General features: G+C 46.3%; 1 protein-coding gene across 9 annotated transcripts in view; it reads right to left on the minus strand.

Annotated features, from left to right (window-relative positions):
- The window catches only part of sbf1 (SET binding factor 1), a 72144-nt gene that overhangs the window by 46772 nt on the left and 4169 nt on the right, over window positions 1–21203 (minus strand). For 3 of the 9 annotated variants that reach the window (XM_060048550.1, XM_060048546.1, XM_060048544.1), the window contains exons 2-7: window positions 10181–10266; window positions 6375–6512; window positions 5538–5669; window positions 4711–4821; window positions 3519–3599; window positions 682–714 (exon numbers count right to left, since the gene is read on the minus strand). In XM_060048550.1, the coding sequence (XP_059904533.1) occupies window positions 682–714; window positions 3519–3599; window positions 4711–4821; window positions 5538–5669; window positions 6375–6512; window positions 10181–10266 (581 nt within the window). The remainder of the gene's footprint in view (window positions 1–681; window positions 715–3518; window positions 3600–4710; window positions 4822–5537; window positions 5670–6374; window positions 6513–10180; window positions 10267–21203) is intronic. The other 6 variants (XM_060048548.1, XM_060048547.1, XM_060048553.1 and 3 more) reach the window with 4 other exon arrangements.

The raw sequence follows: 21203 nt of genomic DNA on the forward strand, positions 1-21203 counted from the left end.
TAGAAAGGTCTCTGTGAACTCCTGCCCTTACTGGCCTACAAAGGATTCCGAGTACCCCTGTCCTGATGAACAGCCTAGGCCGATCCTCTGGGGTAGGTCGTCCACGTGAAAGCGCTTCCGATGTGAGCAGGTGTGCGTGGAGGCGTAGTGCACGTCACTAGCTAGCAGAGAATGAGAAGCGGGGTCATAATCAGTCAGCAGCATCAACACTGAAGACGACTGTACGACCGCTTAACCAGCCTCTGAGAAACAGGAAGGTTTAGTATTAAATATGATCCTACTATCCCGGATGAAGACAGTTCATCTTGAAGATGAATCACGTGTCCTCCAATGAATCATCGAAACGCTCGTGATTTCAAAATTGAACCCGGAGAACTATTAACCAGAAATAGTGGTTAATTAGTTATGTGACGTTAAGAGACACAAATGTGAAAAGTTACAACAAAAAAATGATGTAATTTTGATCAGCTGTCGGTACTGAAGCGATGTGATTGGTGGTTCTCGCAGGAAGACGTGTTGATTCATTTGGTTGACGCAAAGCAGAAGGGGAAGCAACGAAGCGCAGGCAGAAAGTCAACTGGGACAGGTACGAGCTGATTGGTCGAAGGCAGGAGGAAAGGGGGCTGGGGGTTGGGGAGTTGGGGGGGGGGGGGGGGGCAGAATGAACTCAGGAAGGCGTACCAAAAAACTCTCCTCCTCCTCTTCCTGGCCCCGCTACACAAGCAAACCGCAGAGAGAGAGAGAGACGCACCACATGCAGACACACACACACACACACAAGAAATAACAACAAGACAAAAGGTAGGATGAGACCGAGTTAGAGACAGAAGGGGGCTGAGGTCACAGCCCCGAACTCAACAGTAACACACTAGCTCTGCGTGTGCATATACAGGCGTCAACACGAGCTCTGGGCGGAGTGGACGGCCAGAACATGGCTGGGTTAAACAACAGGGTGAGAGAGGTGACGACAACAACGAAATACATTTAAGACATGGCGGGACAGGATGGTGCAAGCATGGCTGCTCTTGACAGCACGGCAGCCATTTTGGAGCCAGGGACTGCACTGACAGGACATGAATGTGAATAATGTGAATGCCTCAATGTGTGATTTTTTTTGTGACACACGCGCACACAGACACACGTACCTGCACTCATTAACTCACACCGTGATGTATTATCTTTCCGTGGTTTACTTGAACCAGATTCTTTTTGTTTGTTTTCTTTAGATCATTTGATGAATTATTAACCGCAAGGGTCAAAGCAGTTAGAAAACCGAGAACACGATGTATCCTGACACCAAACAATCGTTGAAATCATAATTTTGGTTTGGATTTCTCCAATCATCCCTAACGACCAAACCCGGCCGACCAGCATTGAGGCCTCTAATAGTTCCTCAGCGCTAACGACCAGGAATGTGCGTTTTGGAAAATGAAAGAGACACTGAGAGCCAATGACCTCGATTTCTGCAACTTGTGCAATTCCTGAAATGTAGATTTCCCCACTTTGAACCCCTTTGGCTTTTGTCTTCCCGGATTTAATCTATCATTCAAATATCCCAAGTGTGTGTGTGTGTGTGTGTGTGTGTGTGTGTGTGTGTGTGTGTGTGTGTGTGTGTGTGTGTGTGTGTGTGTGTGTGTGTGTGTGTGTGTGTGTGTGTGAAAGTGCCATTAATCTTGGCCTTTGTTACTTAACTGGAAATTATTCAGAAGAACTTGTATGACATTTACCACTTGTAAATTCCCCAAGGGGAAAACTCAAACTACACAACTGTGTGTGTGTGTGTGTGTGTGTGTGTGTGTGTGTGTGTGTGTGTGTGTGTGTGTGTGTGTGTGTGTGTGTGTGTGTGTGTGTGTGTTTAAGTGAAGATCACTGCTTAAGATCAGTACAGGAGGGAACTATTTGTTCTCAGGAGTCAAGAGTCTGAACAAACTAGTTCCCAACATCGTCAAAAGACATTTTGAAAGAGAGAGAGAGAGAGAGAGAGAGAGAGAGAGAGAGAGAGAGAGAGAGAGAGAGAGAGAGAGAGAGAGAGAAATAAAGTAAGACAGTTAAGTGTGTAAGGTGGGGGGGGGCACGAGTTAAGATGAAGTAAGGAGGCAAGTGTGTGTTTGAGTCAGACTACATCATAATCAGCGTTAAGCAGACATGTTAACCAAGGCAAACCTTTGTTACCAACATTGCATGCTTCCCATAATAAGGAGGTCAAGGGTCACATTCACGGCACTATGACAGCATTGTTGCTGTGTCCCAGTGGGGGGGCCTCACAGCCAAAGAGTCCAGCCGTGGTCTGCCCATAATGCAACGGGGGGGGGGGGGGGGGTTGCTTAATTATAACCTTGCCTCGGCCATCTTGATTCCATCTTGGTTCTTAACGCTAGGTTAACTAGGCACATAATAAACCATCCTTCTTAACTTAGCCTATGTGTCAGAGAGATGCTGATTAACATAACACCTTTTGATTGGCTTGAAGATCCACTGATAGTAAAGTGAAAGTAACCATGAAGCTAGCTTCGATTACTAAGGCTAAAGAGAATGCTTCAATATAAAGTAGAGATGGTCTACCTCTAGAGTGAGAATAGAGTGATAAGAGAGGAGTGGCCTTGAACTTGAACTTGGGACTTCAGTTCTGGTGGTGTTTGTTTAGGGCATAACAATCGTGACTTCAGACACAATGACCGCCTCCATTTCAGGAAATCAGAAGCATATTAATGTTAATGGTATTAACGGTGTTTGGGTTATTGTTTAGTAATGAATTACTATTTATGAAGTAATTTAGGAGGTGACATTGTTGTGTTTGAAACCGAGTGTTTCTAAAAAAATAAAAAATACGTTTTTATAAGCCTGGGATACTAACTCCAAATCAGCATATTAATGTTGATTTGGAGTTTTTCATGACTACAACTCTCTAGAGAGCCCTCTCACAATGAACAACCGTGATGCATTCTGATGCGCAAGCCTGATTGTTTTGCTTTGACGACGGTTGAAGAGAAGATCATGGGAAAGAGCCATTATAGAGTTCTCCGTGTTTGAATCCCTCCATGGTTTCACTGACTAGAGATCTGGCGGGTGTAGTTCGATGGTGGGCGGTTGGCCCAAGGGCCATCTGCGCCTCTGTATGGTGAACCAGCAACTCAGCACCTGCTCATGCATGAGAGCATGTGTGCGGCTTCGTATGCACTGGTGTACACATGTCAGGGTTAGTCATGTTGTTTTAAGTACATTGACATGCTTCGATTTAGCCCAACTGTGTGAGCATTTAGCTGGTTAGCATTAGCATGTTTATGCACAAACTGCCATAATCGTCACAATCTTGGGGTACATGGCCAAAAAATAAAAAGCACAATCAAAAATCACGCAGGATTTGAAATGGAAGCCATATGAGAGGATCAATCTCAAATCAATGATTAATAAAATACAGTTTGTTTTGATTGGATTGGGGAGGAGGGCGGGGAAAGCAAAATAACAATGAACCGGGCTGTTGATTGGCACAGAAGCTTCCGGCACGACAGAAGGGTTACCTGGAGGCAGTTGCCCAGCAGCCAGTCACAGGCCTGGGCATGAGGACCCAAGTCTAAACTACAAACTGGGGACTCAATTATCTGTAACACACAGGAACCCGTGCACAGGGGGGACGCAGACAGACGTCACACGGGGTCACAACAAAGACATAAAAAAAGGGAATTAAGAGCTGTATAATAGCACATGTAGTATAATGTATGTTACGATACTATAAAGGATGTCAACGGCTTTGTGGAGAGTGGACATCTTGGTGTATTTTGTTTAAGTTCAATGCGGAAATATCCTCTGTTTATAGATAGACGCAATATGTATCGATACACTTTTTGAACATTTGTTGTAAAGTAACGTTATTCGCTCTTTCGAACTTTCAACAAAAATAATGAAAAACTAAAACAAATGTTACCTTTAAAAGGTAGCTAGCTACCGTTAAAACCTTTTTCTTCTTCTATCAAACACGCACACACGCGCTCAGTTACACAAATGCAAGCACAACACCCACACACTCCAGCTCTTAACAAGCTAAGAAGCCGTAAAACTGCTGCCAATCCACTTTTACTGTTGTGATGAAAAGGCTATGTTATGCTAGCAAGCAGCATAAAACTATAAGCTAAAGCAGTTGGCTGCTGCGCTCTCTGTAGGAGCGTGAACTACCTAGCGGAGCATGGAGGCAATGACCACACGAGGCAGTAACAGGCCCGCTGTCTATCCGTCTGCCTGGGACAGCTCTGACTGATGCATGAGGAGAATCACATCACTGGTTCCATCAGAGGGAGAGAGAGGTACAGAGGGACATAGAGATACAGAGGGGCATAGAGACAGATACACAAAGATGGAGAAAGAAAGAGAGATATACAGACAAACAGAGATACAGAGGGACATAGAGACAGATAGACAAAGATGGAGAGAGAAAGAGAGATATACAGACAAACAGAGATACAGAGGGACATAGAGACAGATAGACAAAGATGGAGAGAGAAAGAGAGATATACAGACAAACAGAGATACAGAGATACAGAGGGACAGAGACAGAGACAGAGAGAGAGAGACAGAAAGAAAGAGACAGAGTGACAGCGCGAGAGACACACAGACAGACGGAGAGAGAAAGACACAGAGACAGACAGACGGAGAGAGAAAGACACAGAGACAGACAGACAGACAGAGATACCGACCCCGATCCAGGTGTGTTTTTACCTGCGAGCCCCCTGCGATGGGGATGACACAGCTGAGCAGGTTCCCGATCACCGTCTCCAGGGGCGCGGTGAGCTTGTCCGAGTGGACCGTGTAGATCAGCCCGAGACAGTTCTGTAACCACGGAGACGGGGGAGACGGTGAGAGGATGGCCACGGGACGCTCTCGTGTTCAGACACACACCAAATGTGTGACGAGGCAGGACTCGATGTGACGATAAGTAGCAGACACAACATGGACGGACAACAACCCTCATGGAACACAGATTGGACAAAGAACGCTTTCTAGTTCAACCAGCTCAGCTCAGGCATAATGAAACGGGCCAACCCTGCCAGTATAAGTGCACAGAGCAGAGGGTAGATAAGGGGGTGAATGAGTGCAATACAATCTCCTCAAGATTGCATCTTCCTAAGATCGATTGCGATTTTGGCTGGAGGAAACATTCATTCATCATTGGTATCTCATCATAAGTCACGATGCGGTATCAATGATGGATTAGTAGAGTATATATTACCCCATGTGATGGGGTAAATGGACTGCATTTATACTAGGCCTACAGCACTTTTCTAACCCTGTGGCCACTCAAAGCTCTTCACGATACTGCCACACATTCACACGCCGACGGCGGGGTCGACCACGCAGGGCGACAGCCAGCTGGTCAGGAGCAGTCAGGGTGAGGTGCCTCGCTCAGGGACACCTCGACACTCAGCTAGGAGGAGCCGGGGATCGAACTAGCGACCTTCCGGTCACCAGCCAACCCGCTCAACCTCCAGCCACATGCCGCCCCTACGGGATTGTTTTTGTTGTTGCTGTTGTTGTTGTCGTCGTACCCTGAAGACCTCGGTGTGGTCCAGTTGGGACACCAGCACCAGACTCTTCGGGCCGTAGAGCTGAGCCGGCTGGACGGCCGCCGCTGAGGAGGACACCTCGTCTTCATCCACCTCGCTGGCCTCCGCCACCTTCTGATCACACACAGGGACACGCACACACACAGGGACACACACAGGGACACGCACACACACACACAGGGACACGCACACACACACACACACACACAGGGACACACACAGACACACACACACGCAGGGAGACACACACAGGGACACGCACACACACACAGGGACATACGCGCACACACACACACACACAGGGACATACGCGCACACACACACACACACAGGGACACGCTCACACACACACACACACACACACACACACACACACACACACACACACACACACACACACACACACAGGTTTAATGGGGTCTCTGAAATAACTTAACAGTCAATAGTGACCCATGACCCAAGACTAGCTGGCCACACTGTACACCTTACTCATTAATTCAACCCACAGGTATTTTGAATAACAAGGATCCGAAATTTGGTATTTGACTTGAAGGCGGCTCGACACACCTAGCCCAGTGTGCCCGTTGGCGTTTGTGTACGTGTGTGCGTGCACTTGTGTGTACGTGTGTGTATCTGTGCTCGTTGGTCTGCTTGCATGTGTGCTCAGGTGTGTGCGTACGTGTGTGCCTGTATATGTGCTTGTAGGCGTGTGTGTGCGCCTGTGCCTGGGAGTGTATGCACGCGAGTGTTCATGTGTAATTCGCGTATATGTGTGCGTGTATGTGTGCGTGCGTGTACGCGTGTGTGCGCGACACTCACAGGCGGGTGGTCCAGCTCCTCCCAGAAGGTGAAGCAGGCACAGTAGTGGCGCTCGGAGTTGATGTCGGTCAGAACCGCCACGAAGAAGGAGGGGGGCAGGCGCTGGGGCACCAGCTGCCATCCGTTGGGTTGGCAGAACTGAGGAGAGAGGAGGAGGAGGGGCCATTACAGCGGGATAGGGGGGGGGGGGGTCCGATACCGATGTCACACCTACATCGGTATCGGACGACAATTGTCGGCAGGGCGAATATTGTAATAATAATAATAATGAATGCTTTATTTTTTAATAGGGACAGTGCACATTCATGAACATTGATGTTTAAACATCTTTGTAAACATGCCGGATTATAGCAGAGCTGCTCATTTGCATCCATAGTCCCTAATAAAATAAATATAAAAAGTACAAACAGAAGAGACAGCAAATAAATAGATAAAATGCAAATAAAAGAGACAGCAAACAAATAGATAAAATACAAAGTAGAGGAGACAACACACACAGCACAATACATTACACAATCATAAAGATACCAGACGACAGGATATAACAATGCATTAAAAAGTAATGTTCAATTAGTGTCCAGTAGTATGATATCGATATCAAGTGAATATCAAGCTGATTAGGCCTATATACCCGGTGTTGGTGTAGAACGAATAACGCAAAAAAACGTTGTCAGGTAAAAGGTGGCTATATTAATAGTTTCATAAAAAGAACAATTATGAATACATTTTTATTAATAATTACAACTTTTTTTTCATTGAGACAATTCAGTTATTTTTTTCTAATACTTGGTTTCCTGGCACAAAAAAATAGAATAATAATAAATCAGTAGCAGGCGAATTTTGCGTGATTCATTCTTAATATTTCTGCAGGGATTCAGCCCTGACTGACAGAGGTTTGGCCGTGTTTTAAAGTGAGGCGAGTTCATCCGCGGTGACACCTTTGGACAGGTGATTTCTGGGAGACCCATGTTTGCTGCTACATACCCTTTGGTCTGTCTGACTGAGTCATGGAGATCTGGGCTATCATTAAACTTAATACAGGAGGCTGCGAGAGGAAATTCCATCCGTCAGTTACGCTGGAAGGACACCGCCTTCTTGCTTGGAATTGTCAGAGTAAAAATTACTTTGGACTAGGGGTGTGAACGGTTCCAAAGAATTGTAAACGGTTACACAACCCCTTTTTTTTCCCGTGTACACGGTTAACCGTAATCATTTTTTTTCTTTTTTTAAAGTGAACCGCAGTCGCGCTATAGGGGGATTATTTGTTTATCAACACGGCGGATGCGCGAGCAGAATGATCGCACAAAGAACATTTGTTTGACCGGTTGCCACGGTTATCTCCGTGCGGTTAATTTGCAGTTGCGGTGTTAATTAGAATGTCGTCAGCTCACTGTTACATTAAACTATAATCAGAAAAGGCGGTTATATGCTAAAGACCCTAGAGTATCTGTGGTATAAAGGCTGGGATGAATTTCGAATTATAAATATTAGAGCTGTCAGTTAAACGCGTTATTAACGGCGTTAACGCAAACCAATTTTAACGGCGTTAAAAAAATTATCGCGCGATTAAAGCAATTATTTTATTTCCAAAAAAAAAAACTTTTTTTTTTTTTTTCTTTGGCTCAAAACGAAGAAGCAGTAGCCTGACTGCTATGTTCAAATGACATTTGTTCAAAGCAGTCGTTTAATTGCACTATAGGCTCTTTTTTTGTATCGTCCTGTTTTGATCAGTATATGCCAATGTTGTTATGAATAAAAAATCATTTGCACAAGACAAGCCGATGCACTTCACCATGTTGATAAGAGAATTAAAATGAGAAGAATTATGGGACAAAAAAATCAAGGGATATTTAGCATAGAAAAAGAATTTGCGATTAATCGCGAGTTAACTATGACATTAATGCGATTAATCACGATTAAATATTTTAATCGCTTGACAGCTCTAATAAATATGTAAACTTTATGTTGAAAGTATGGACCATCACGATTCCCTTGGAAACAATGGTGCAGTGATTTTTTTATTTTACGGATTTCGTTTACTTATTTTTCCTAAACGGTTATGATTTACTCACCGGTCACACGTGTACACGTTTACGACCCTACTTTGGACAAATAAATGTAATATATTATATATATAATAATTAGTGCTGTCAGTTAAACGCGTTATTAACTGCGTTAACGCAAACCAATTTTAACAGCGTTAATGTTTTTATCGCGCAATTAACGAAAAAAAAAAATATATATTCTTTCTTTGGCTCAAAACAAAGAAGCAGTAGCCTGACTGCTATGTTCAAGGCAGTATGTTTGTATGTTCATCGTTTAATTGCACTATAGGCATTTTTTTGTATCGTCCTGTTTTGATCAGTATATGCCAATGTTGTTATCAATAAAAAAACATTTGCACAAGGCAAGCCGATGCACTTCTCCATGTTGATAAGAGCATTAAAATGAGAACTATTAATGGGACAAAGAAATCAAGGGATATTTAGCATAGAAAAAACATTTGTGATTAATTGCGATTGCTCGCGATTAATCGTGAGTCAACTATGGCATTAATGCGATTATTCATGATTAAATATTTTAATCGCTTGACAGCACTAATAATAATCATCAAAAACTTTATTTATGGCTCATATATTTACACTCGTAAAACTTGTGATTTGAAAGGAGGGAAAGGGAAATTAGGGCAGTGTTGACTGAGGTGGACACTCGATATAATGATAATGTTAACAGCTTTTCCCGGTGAGGCACGAGATTCATTGTGATTTATTATCCATTGTGTTTTTGGTGATTGACAGCCATTGTTACTCTCTGTTAAGTACATAACATATTCCAGTCAGGCTGCTAGAGATTTATTGACATTATGATTAGCTAGTTATGTAGGATGTAGACCGCAAACCCATTAAAAATGACTTGAACACAAAACGACAAACACTGTCAGGGGCCTACCCAAAAGAAACTCAGTCCTAGTTTAAGTCTGCGGACCGCAGACAACAGATTATTAAACAAGCCCAACATGGCTGTGATTCAATTAACAGAATAGACGTTCAGAAGGAAGTAGCAGAATTATTGCACATTTGCTACTCGTATCTTCAGAAACGCTGTTTCCCTTCTCAGTTTGGGATGGTTATGTAATCAATACTTGTGTATTGGCTGCTTGTCAGACCATTTCAATTCTGAGTCTCACCCATTTGGTTTCAGGGAACTTTTGCATAGCGACAAACTAGAAGAGCATTTATTTGCATTTCAAATTTGACAGCGTAAGCCCAGTTTCCACTGCTTCCCGGAACACCAGGAAGAGAACCCATGAACACCGGCAGTGCCTTGCTCAAATTGAATTGATTTGATTCATCTGTGGACCTGATTCTGGAGTTCATCCTGAGTTCATGTGTTCATCCTGAGTTTGTGTGCTCATCCTGAGTTAATCTGTTCATCCTGAGTTTGTGTGTTCATTCTCAGTTCATGTGTGTGTTCACCCTGATTTCATCTGTTCATCCTGAGTTTGTGTGTTCATTCTCAGTTCATGCGGTCATCCTGAGTTTGTGTGTTCATTCTCAGTTCATGCGTTCATCCTGAGCTTGTGTGTTCATGTGTTCATCCTGAGTTTGTGTGTTTATCCTGAGTTCATGTGTTCATCCTGAGTTCATGTGTTCATCCTGAGTTGGTGTGTTCATTCTCAGTTCATGTGTTCATCCTGAGTTCATGTGTGCATCCGGAGTTTGTGTGTTCATTCTCAGTTCATGTGTTCACCCTGATTTCATGTGTCCATAGGCGTGTGAGTGAGTGTTTGGGTTGTGTCGACGTACCAGCTCAACCCCTTGTGGGAAAGGGTTGTCCTCCCAATCCTTCTCAGGAAAGCGCTGGACAATACAACCCTGTCCCTCAGCGCCCCCTGTGGAGAGAGAAGGAAAGGCGGTTAATTACCGTTTAGTCAGAGCCGTTTGAAAGCATTGTTTTGTTTGTTTAGCAACTGTACAATCCTATTAGTCTGTAAATACAAAAGGGTTTTTACACAGATTTCAGAGTATGCTAATGTAGCCCTCAGATATCCTACAGTAGGCCGACGTAGTTAAGCCAACAACAATTGGTACATGCCAAAGATTATTGAACCAAACAAACACAAATTACACAATGCGACACCTTTGGGATTATTGAACAAGTTAAGCAGAAGAGACAAAGGCAAAATAATGATTCTGTCAATGCCATTTTACATACATCAATGAGATCAATCATCATTGATCTCAGACTTGATTATGAATCAAACCCCAGGACAAACTGTCCCGGCAGATGTTAGCACAGAATGTCAGAGCCCAAGCCGTCTAAATCAATAAATAAGTCATCATGCCACACTCTCAACATTAACAACTCATCTTGAAACCCTAGAACAAACTGCCACGTTGGGGTCATCAACGAACTCCCGAGTCCCTACTCAACCCCGAGAGCGACGGTTCAGCACGTGAAAAACAAGGTCATCCAAAACGCTTTCACTTTCTAAATTTCCCCCCATTTCCTGCTGACTAACCGTGGGGCCCATCCCGCGTTGGGGCCATGTCCCTAGCCGGGGGCCGGGCGGGCGGTGCGGCGACATGACAAAGACCTTATGTAACCCCCCCCCACACACACACACACACACACTAGGGATGGGCAAAATGATTCTTTTCCGGGAACTAGTTCTTTCAGTTCAGTTCACTATAACGATTCGTTTATTTGATTCGTTCGTTTTTGATTCGTTCGTTACGTCAGATTACATCTTAAAAAAAATAAAAAATAAAAAAACTTTTTTTTATATATATTTTTTTTTTTAAATTGGTCGTGGGTCCGGATAGGACCGTCAAGACCGCAGTCCGCTGTTTGGAGATGCCTGCTATATAGTATGCCGAACGTCCCACCAATATTTATACCACTTGCTTACTCTCTATATTTCATTCATGGTTTTACATTTATAATTTTATTTTACTTTACATTTAATTCTTCATTGTTCAGGCATTACAGAACTTGCATGGTCAAAAATACGAACAGCAGTTTAATTTCTTTGTTTGTTCTTAAATTGACGTAGAATGGAGCAAAGACTCCTGGGATTGGGAAATGCGTTTATCCAATAAACAGATGGAGGTCAAGTCTATTTTCGAAAAAATGTAGGGGGATATATGAGTCGAATGGTATGACCCAAGTTACGTCAGACAGAGAAAGCGCGCATATTCGACGGTACCGCCTTGTCATTGGTTTACCCAGGTGCCATTCCAACACCATTGCTACCTCTCATTGGCTGAATCTTTGAGAAAGTTGTAGACTCAATCAATGGAAGTCGCGGGGAGACGGAGCTCTGTTCGTTTGTATATTTTATTTACGTGACCATATGTTTGGTTTATGTTAAAAAAAAAGAATCAAAGAACCAGTTCTTCTTGTTTTGGGGAACCAGTTCTTGTCGTTCACGTTCGGGATTCGTTCGTTGTGACGAATCAGTCGCGACCGACACATCCCTAACACACACACACACACACACACACACACACACACACACACACACACACACACACACACACACACACACACACACACACACACACACACACACACACACACACACACACACACACACACACACACACCACCACAAGTGTCCCTTTCAGCGGAGGCCTCGTCGGAGGCCCCAGCCGTCTGCTTAATGGCAGCATTCATACAGGCAGACAATACCCCCGAGCCGCCGCCGCACAGAAAGAACCCCCGGAAACTCGACGCACTCAAAACAAAATGGAGGCGCAGAAAGAAAGAGATATTATGCCCGGGTTAAATAGAGGAGAGGCGAAGGGTTCGTCGGGTCTGAATGCTGCGTCAGAGAGGACGAAAAAACATCGCCCCTGTGGGCCTTTTCTTACCAAGGGAACCAAAACATGAACACAGACATACACAAACAATACACAAACATAAAGTAGGCTAGCTCCCAAGACACACTACAGAGTAATCCCCCACCCCCCCCCCCCCCCCCCCCGCCCTCTCTCCCTCTCTATCTATCGAAGCAGTCGTCTTTGAGGGATGGAGTCAAAGGGGCTTGCTCCTCCTCGTCTTCTCTTGCCCCCATCTCTAGCTCTCCCATCTATTCCCAGCGGCATTCTCCTCTCTTCTCACGTCTCTGGGTCTGTTAGGATGCCTGCTCCTCCTGCTCCTCCTCCTCCTCTCCCCTGTCTGACCTCTCCCTCTCCTCACCGATCCTTTCCCCCACCCACTCTCAAAGCCTGGCCTCTCATCTTTGCCTTGCCCCTTCTCTCTCCTCTTCCGTATGCTTCATGTTCACTCCATCGCTTTGCTATCTCTCTCTCTTTCTCCTCCATTTTACAGTTTAGGGCATTTAGCATAACGGCTTACAACGGTTCATAAACACGTCGACACACCGACAGCGGAGTCAACCATGCAAGGTGACAGCCAGCTCGTCAGGAGCAGTCAGGGTGAGGCGTCTTGCTCAGGAACACCTCGACACACTAGGAGCTAGCTAGGATGAGCCGGGGATCAAATTAGCAACCCTCCGAATACAAGTCCCTTGCAAGACCCTGCACCCGTGTTTTCTCTTCTCTCATCACGCTCTCTCCATCCCTCTCTCCTCTGTCTGTCTTCTCTTGTCATGTTCTCTCCATCCCTCTCTCCTCCGTCTGTCTTCTCCCCTCTCATAGTGTTCTGTCCGTCCCTCTCTCCCGTCTGTTTGTCCTCCTGCTCTCCCTGGTCTGTTTGATGTCAGCCTTCCCTTCCCGGTCCCTGAGTTCTCTGTGTGTGTATCGTCAGGTGGACAGGGGTCCACTCCTTCTGCACTCACTGGTCTAGATTCCTGTCATTCCAGGGCCCCCGCCAGCAACACGTCTAGACCTCCTGTGAGATCCAGCGAAGAGACGCAGGCGTCCATGCAGTGGGCGGCTGCTACTCTCCCTCCCAGTCTTATAACCACAGATCAGTGAACAGCGCTCAGCTTTTCACTGGAACCTCAACGCAAGACTTTTTAATGGGACGGTGTGAATTATTCAAATCAAAATTAAGATCACGAGATGGTACAACTCTTGGAAGTTGTTCCAGCCTCCTTCCCTAGATGCAGCTTGATCCGAGAGAGTTCAGAGTAAGACATGGCTGGATGGTTTACACAACAACACAAGTTTGTACACACAGTGCCAGATGAAAAACGGGTTATGAAGTATTAAAACACCGGATGCAAACTAAAAACGAAACCCGAACCAACATGATGTCATCCTCAAGACCAATTTCAGATAAAAGCAGGCAAGCAGTTACGGAGAAATGATAAGACGATCAGATAAGAAGATACCACCGCTCCACCAGAGCTTCAACCAGTCTTCGCGGGCCTCGTCCACGCTGCATGTGACCACCGCGCCCAGACTGTGGGTGACTCATGGCACGCTACACACACACACACACACACACACACACACACACACACACACACACACACACACACACACACACACACACACACACACACACACACACACACACACACACACACACACACACACACACACACACCTGATGCAAGCCGGGGACTTTTCAGTCTGTGAAACCCCGGCGACGTGCGTGGCAGCCCTCACGTTACCACGGGAGCTGCAAGCTTTGAACCAGGCTACGAACCGAAAAGCATGGCTGGGCTCGGGTTTGGGTTCGTAGCCAGGTTTGGGTTCGTGGCCTGGTTCTTCTGGAGAACCAGGCGTCGACCCTATGGCAGCATTTGCGGCGTTCTTCTCCGCTCAGGTGGTTACAGAGTGTGCATGTGCAAACGGCATGAGCGAGCGTGCCGTGGACTATTGCAAGCACGCGCGTGTACGCACACTAGGGGGCGTGTCTTGAGTGTTGTCCGGTTGGCTGCAGACTGAACGGAACTTATCTGGGTCAGGGAAGGATGAGGATCAGGTGACAGGGAAATAGAAGTCACCGCGACGGACACATTTGGATAAAGCTTCGGCTTTGTTGGAACATCTGCCGGGTTGAGGTGCGAAAGGTTCTTGTTTTTTGAATCCCAATGTCCACATTCTAGGGGTCCTTGAGCAGGATTTGGTCGAAATAAACAATAACTTCTGGCAAAAAATATTATGTAGACGAGTAATTACAATTTAATCTATAATAATAAAAACAATAGGTTGTCTCGCAGCTTTGCTGCTTGACACCCAAATACTATTAATTATTAAATTAAGTAAATGGTAGTGAATAAATATTGAATTTCTCATCACAACAACTAATTTGATCCAATATTGAATAGTGAAAGTCCCTCTCCACACATTGCAACTGCATAAACGAGATAGTATCCAATGAATAAAACTGAAAGTAACCGTTATGCAATGTTGATGACACCACGATTGTGTTGAATATTAACTTGGCTCCCCAGGGACGGTTCAGTGTGTGTTTAATAATAATAATAATAATGCATTTTATTTAGAAAAGCGCCTTTCAAGTCACTCAAGGACACTGTACATCACACACAATAAAACACACAATGAAATATACAAAAAACGTGATAAAATAGACATAGAAAGGACAACATAATAAGTTAAAATACATAGGGCAGAATGGCAGGAAGCATGGAGGTTAGAGAGAGTAGGCAGTCCGAAACAGGTGGGTTTTTAGTTGTGCTTTGAAAATGGGGAGAGAGTCACAGTTTCGGAGGTCGGGTGGTAGAGAGTTCCAGAGCTGGGGAGCAGAGCGACTGAAGGCTCTGCCCCCCATAGTGCTGAGGCGGGCAGGGGGCACAGAGAGGTGGATGGAGGAGGAGGATCGAAGGGAACGGGTGGGGATGTTAATGTGCAGGAGATCAGAGAGGTAGGGAGGGGCGAGGTTATGGATGGCCATGAATGTAAACACTAGGAGTTTGTAATTAATGCGGTGGGTTACGGGGAGCCAGTGGAGCTGCTGGAGGACAGGGGTGATGTGATGGTATGAGGGGGTCTTTGTGATGATGCGGGCGGCAGAGTTTTGGACCAGTTGTAGTTTGCGGAGGGACTTGTGGGGGAGGCCGAAGAGGAGAGAATTGCAGTAGTCCAGACGGGAGGTGACGAGGCTGTGAACAAGGATGGCGGTGGTGTGGGGGGTGAGGGAGGGGCGGAGTCTGTTGATGTTGCGGAGATGGAAATATGCAGTGCGGGTAATGGTGTTGATGTGAGAATGGAAGGAAAGTGTGCTATCGAGGATGACACCCAAGCTCTTAACCTGAGGGGAGGGGGAAACTGAGGAGCTGTCGATGGTGAGAGAGAAGGTATTGACTTTCGCTAGTGTGGATTTAGTGCCGAGGAGGAGCATTTCAGTTTTATTGCAGTTTAGTTTAAGGAAGTTTGAGGTGAACCAGGTTTTTATTTCGGAGAGACAGTCGGTGAGGGAGGGGGGTGGGAGTGAGGAATTGGGTTTGCAGGAAAGGTAGAGCTGGGTGTCATCAGCGAAGCAGTGGAACTGGATATTGTATTTGCGGAGGATGTGGCCGAGGGGGAGGAGATAGATGATGAATAGAAGAGGCCCCAGGACAGATCCCTGGGGCACACCAGTAGTGACTGGGGAGGGATTGGAGGTGAAGGATTTAAGCTGGATGAACTGGGTGCGGCCTGTGAGGTAGGAGTGGAACCAACTGAGGGGGGTGTGGGAGAGGCCAATCGAGGAGAGTCTACTGAGAAGGATGGGGTGTGAGATGGTGTCGAACGCTGCACTCAGATCGAGGAGGATGAGGATGGAGAAGGAACCAGAGTCAGCTGCAATGAGGAGATCATTAGTGATTTTGATGAGGGCGGTCTCTGTGCTGTGACGGGGGCGAAAACCGGACTGGAAAGGCTCGTAGAGTGAGTGAAGGGATAAGTGGGAGTGAAGTTTCAGACACACGCACACACCTGAGCTATAGCTCTGAGCTCTGCTAATGGAGTCCAGTGCTCTGATGAGCGTCTGACTCTGCAGGAAGACAGAAACAGCTCACCCTTCACCGGAAACACACACCACAGGCTGGAAGCATCCGGAGCACTACATTAGGCTCCGTTTTATTTTTTTCCAAATACCGTTTTTTCCGTTTTAATTTTCATGAATTCCGTTTTTACACTTACACAGCAATTTAAATCATCAAAACGAGTGTCAAATAAGTGCGAACGAATACAATTCTTACAATTTAATCAGATAGAAGACTACATTTATTAAAACATCCCAACATTGCACTGTTTTTAGTGCTTCAAATAAAAACATGACATAAAAAATTAAATTTTTGCTTATAAACTCTTTTTTTATAAACTCAAATTGTGGTTTGAAGGGGCGTGCCCTGGCTACGGCGTTCATTGTTTTTTATATGGATTTTGGACTTCAAGTGGTCATCGCACGTATCTTTGCGCTTCCAATCGATAGTAGTATGTTGACATATCCTACAAAACAGCTGATCACCTGAGTGATAGAAGTGTTTTGGATATTGTTCGGCTCTGAATTTGGGTTAGAACCGAATTACGGGCGCTTCAACTTCCGTTTTTATTGTCAGATTCCGTGATTCCGTCCGCGTTTTCTTATCGCGGAAATCATAGGGCCCTAGAGACGCCTCCACCATTACAACCACTAACCTAAAGCTGGTCATATGTTGGCCTACAGAAGGCTGCGTCATGCACACAGCAGACGTGTGTGCGTGTGCGTGTGTGTGTGTCTGTGTGTGCGTGTGTGTGCGCGTGTACTGGTTTTCAATGAGTGGTAGATAAGGGAAGTTTAGATGGCCGACAAATGTTTGACTAGATGTTTAAACCGCGGTTCGATTAAGACCAGTGACGGCCTAGTATCAACCAACAACAACAGCAACAAACTCAAATCAAATTGACAATTGTTGTGAATAAAGAAAACAAGCGATACGCAAACGACAAAGGTAGATAATGTTTCCCTGCCCTGAACAAACGTTTGTTGCATCATTTGATATTTTCCCCATCACTGGCAGTGCACAATAGATCTGCAGCAGTCGTCAGCACCGTAGAGCAACAACAAAGAGGCTCAACGATGCAGGGGAAGCAGTATTACACTATGTGGCAGGTGACCTGGCCACAAGGCCGGCCTTCTGAACAGTGAGAGGACGGAATAGGGATGTGGTCATCAGTTTAATGAACCCAAAACACAAGCTTGTCAATCCAACGCAGCAGAGTAGACAGACTCAGAGGAGTTCATATGAGGGCTGTGTGTGTGTAGACAATGCAGTCTTTACTGCATGCATCTGCTAACAGCGATGTTAATGTAAAGCACTGTGTTGTACACTGATTGGCGCCTAATATATGTGCTAGCTTCCAGTTCCTCACAGGAGGTTTAGAATGCGTGCGCCATTACTCACCGCATAACTTTGTCAACAAACGCTATTGTCTCACATAACAACAGCTAGCCCTGATTAGAATCCAACTTCACAGGGAGAAGTGAAAAACCCTTGTGGTCACACAACCTGAACTGCCTCAAGAAAATAAGGCTGAAGTGAAACGTTATTTAAGGCTAAACCGACCCTCATAATACAGCATTTCCAGCTTAATTCAACATAAAACGATACGAGCAGGGCCCGGGGACTTTTATGATTAACAATCGTGTGACGGATCACGCTGAGACACTTTCGAGTTTGTGTCGTTGAGGAGCGGCGAGGGGTCGAGGGGTCACCTCACTACAGAGGGCCGCAGGCCGACAGACTGCGTGGATATCGGGGTTGGAACCCAGTAACTTTCGGCTTGGGGGGATGGAACCAAGAGCCTTTCGGCCTGGGGGTTGGGGGTTGTAACCAAGAGCCTTTCGGCTTGGGGGTTGGAACCAAGAGCCTAAAGGGCTTGGGGGTTGGAACCAAGAGCCTAAAGGGCTTGGGGGTTGGAACCAAGAGCCTTTCGGCTTGGGGGGTTGGAACCAAGAGCCTAAAGGGATTGGGGGTTGGAACCAAGAGCCTAAAGGGCTTGGGGGTTGGAACCAAGAGCCTAAAGGGATTGGGGGTTGGAACCAAGAGCCTAAAGGGCTTGGGGGTTGGAACCAAGAGCCTAAAGGGCTTGGGGGTTGGAACCAAGAGCCTAAAGGGATTGGGGGTTGGAACCAAGAGCCTAAAGGGCTTGGGGGTTGGAACCAAGAGCCTAAAGGGATTGGGGGTTGGAACCAAGAGCCTTTCGGCTTGGGGGGTTGGAACCAAGAGCCTTTCGGCTTGGGGGGTTGGAACCAAGAGCCTTTCGGCTTGGGGGGTTGGAACCAAGAGCCTTTCGGCTTGGGGGGTTGGAACCAAGAGCCTTTCGGCTTGGGGGGATGGAACCCAGTGCCTTTCAGCTGGGGGTGGGCCCTCTTCTACCCGGCGGTGCACGCTGGAGCGTACTGGAGGCAGGCAGGATCCTGTCAGGAGGCCGTTGGTGGTAAATGTCAGGCGTGCTAGTAGGGGCACGTCGATGGCACCGCGGGGACAGTGATGCTGTGTCGGAGCGCAGTGGGAGCCACACGGGTTATCAGCACATAACACGGTCGACTTCAGCGTGACAGGGGGGGGGGGGGGGGGGGGGGGACATCACGCACACGCGTGACACATACAGACACAAGGACACACACCTGCACACAATCACACGCAAGCACACAGAAAGACGCACACACACCTGCACGCATGCACAGACAGAAAGACACAAGGACAAACACCTGCACACAAACACACACAAGCACACAGAAAGACGCACACACACACACACCTGCACGCATGAATAGACAGAGACACAAGGACACACACCTGCACACAAACACACACAGAAAGACACACACATACACACCTGCACGCATGCACAGACAGAAAGACACAAGGACACACACCTGCACACACACACCCGCGCAGACGGTTGCTTTGGAAAGAAGCCTCTGCTAAATGAATAAATAGTGCGCAACAGCACCATAAAAGAAGAACTACACAGGATGCAGGTGTCGACAGTTGCTTTGACCGGTGAGCGCAGAACACACTTCTGCTTCTACCCACTCCCACCCTCAGCCCACGGTAACATGGCTCAGCCGTTTCTGCGACGCCTCCACGTCAAACATAGATTAGTGTGTGAACACACGGATCTCCTGAAGAACGCTGAGATCATCTCAGCGTTGCATCACGATGGAACCCATGACATCAGCCCTCCGGAGTCTCGCTGAGATATGAGCGCGCTCGATCGCACACACACACACACACACACACAGACACACACACACACACACACACACACACAGACACACACATTTGTGCACGAGTGGCTACACGCCAATGTTACGAGTTAAGGCGTTACCGGCGTTCTTCCAGTTTCAATCAGGGAAATGCTCACACAAGTATGCGAACAACGCACACACATTAATCGAAGCGCCACACCCTTTCACTAGAGAGCATTGGGCTGTGCTATGTTTTTAATTACGTTTAATTACGTCTTCTGGTTTAACAAATATGAACACACACCAAGCATGCTGGTCACATGCACACATACACTCACTTGACAATCACGCAGGCAAACGCACACTTTCTCATAAAGATATGGGACCAACTCTCTGATAACATCACACGGGTACACACACAAACTTTTAATCAACTAATGGCACACAACCCCCCCCCCCCCCCCCCCCACACACACACACACCCCAGTGTTGCAGTAATTGAGGGTGAGTAAGTGACTCTGAATGGAAGGAGCTCTTGGGGCCCCAGACAGTCACAGTCACAGTCACACACACCCCCACCCCATTCGGGGGGAGACACAATACAAGACACACACACCCCCCACCAGCCCCACCACCACCACCCCTCCTTAGCAATCCGGCACTTTATCAATGAGCCAGGACATTCAGAACTGAACACACACACAAGATAAAGGAGCCAGTAAAACGCGGTCGATCAATCTGAACCGGGCCGGAGCCTGGCTCCCGGGCCCAGGCAGAGCTGGTATTTGGGGGATGGATGGCGGAGGGGGTCAATCTGAAAGCCGCCATCGCCCTGGCGACCGTGAGCGACGTTTTCTTTGTGCGAAAAGCTCTTCAGCAAACTCACATCCTTCCTGCAAAACGAATGCACCCTCCCCGAGCCGTCTCTTCTCCCCTACCCCTCCTCCCCATCGCTCAGACAACCCCCCACACACACACACACACACACACACACACACACACACACACACACACACACACACACACACACACACACACACACACACACACACACACACACACACACACACACACACACACACAACTGCAGGCTTTCCAGGAGAGGAAATCGCCTCAGAGAACACTAGGAGCTAAAAATGTGGGGGGGGAAAGGAAAGTAGTCCCAGACGTTTGAGAGGAAGATGTTGGAAGGTGGGAGTTTTCTTCGCTGTGCACACAGTGTCGGCCATATATCTCACTTAAAAGGCTCACTTTAAGATGGACCTTGGAAGCTGGAAGCGGTCTGAGATAAGCTTAAAGTTACTTCATATAGTACTCCATACCTTGTCTATTCCTCTGACTGCAACTGACAGGGTCAATTAGTAGGGGTGTGCCAAAAAATCGATTCATATAAGAATCGCGATTCTCAATTACTACGAAAGAGAATCAATATAAAATGGCCCAAAATCGATTTAAATTCATAACCTTTATTTTTTTTCAGAACTTTTTTTTAAAGCTACTGAGAAATATTAATGTTTTGGGCAACAGTTGTGTTCCACATGATATTTTTGGTACTGCAACATTCCTGTGAAATGCAAATGCATCTTGTTCAACTGTACCATTTGTATTATACAGAAGCACTTTATTTTTGTTCCAACTTATTTTATAGCTAGCTTCTTAGAGTAGCATGGTCCAGACACAGTGGAAAAGGCACTTTCTTTAAAATTTAAAAGGCAGCTTTTTGTTACT

Source organism: Gadus macrocephalus, chromosome 4 (genome assembly GCF_031168955.1).
Source record: "Gadus macrocephalus chromosome 4, ASM3116895v1".
NCBI classification, from domain to species: Eukaryota; Metazoa; Chordata; class Actinopteri; order Gadiformes; family Gadidae; genus Gadus; species Gadus macrocephalus.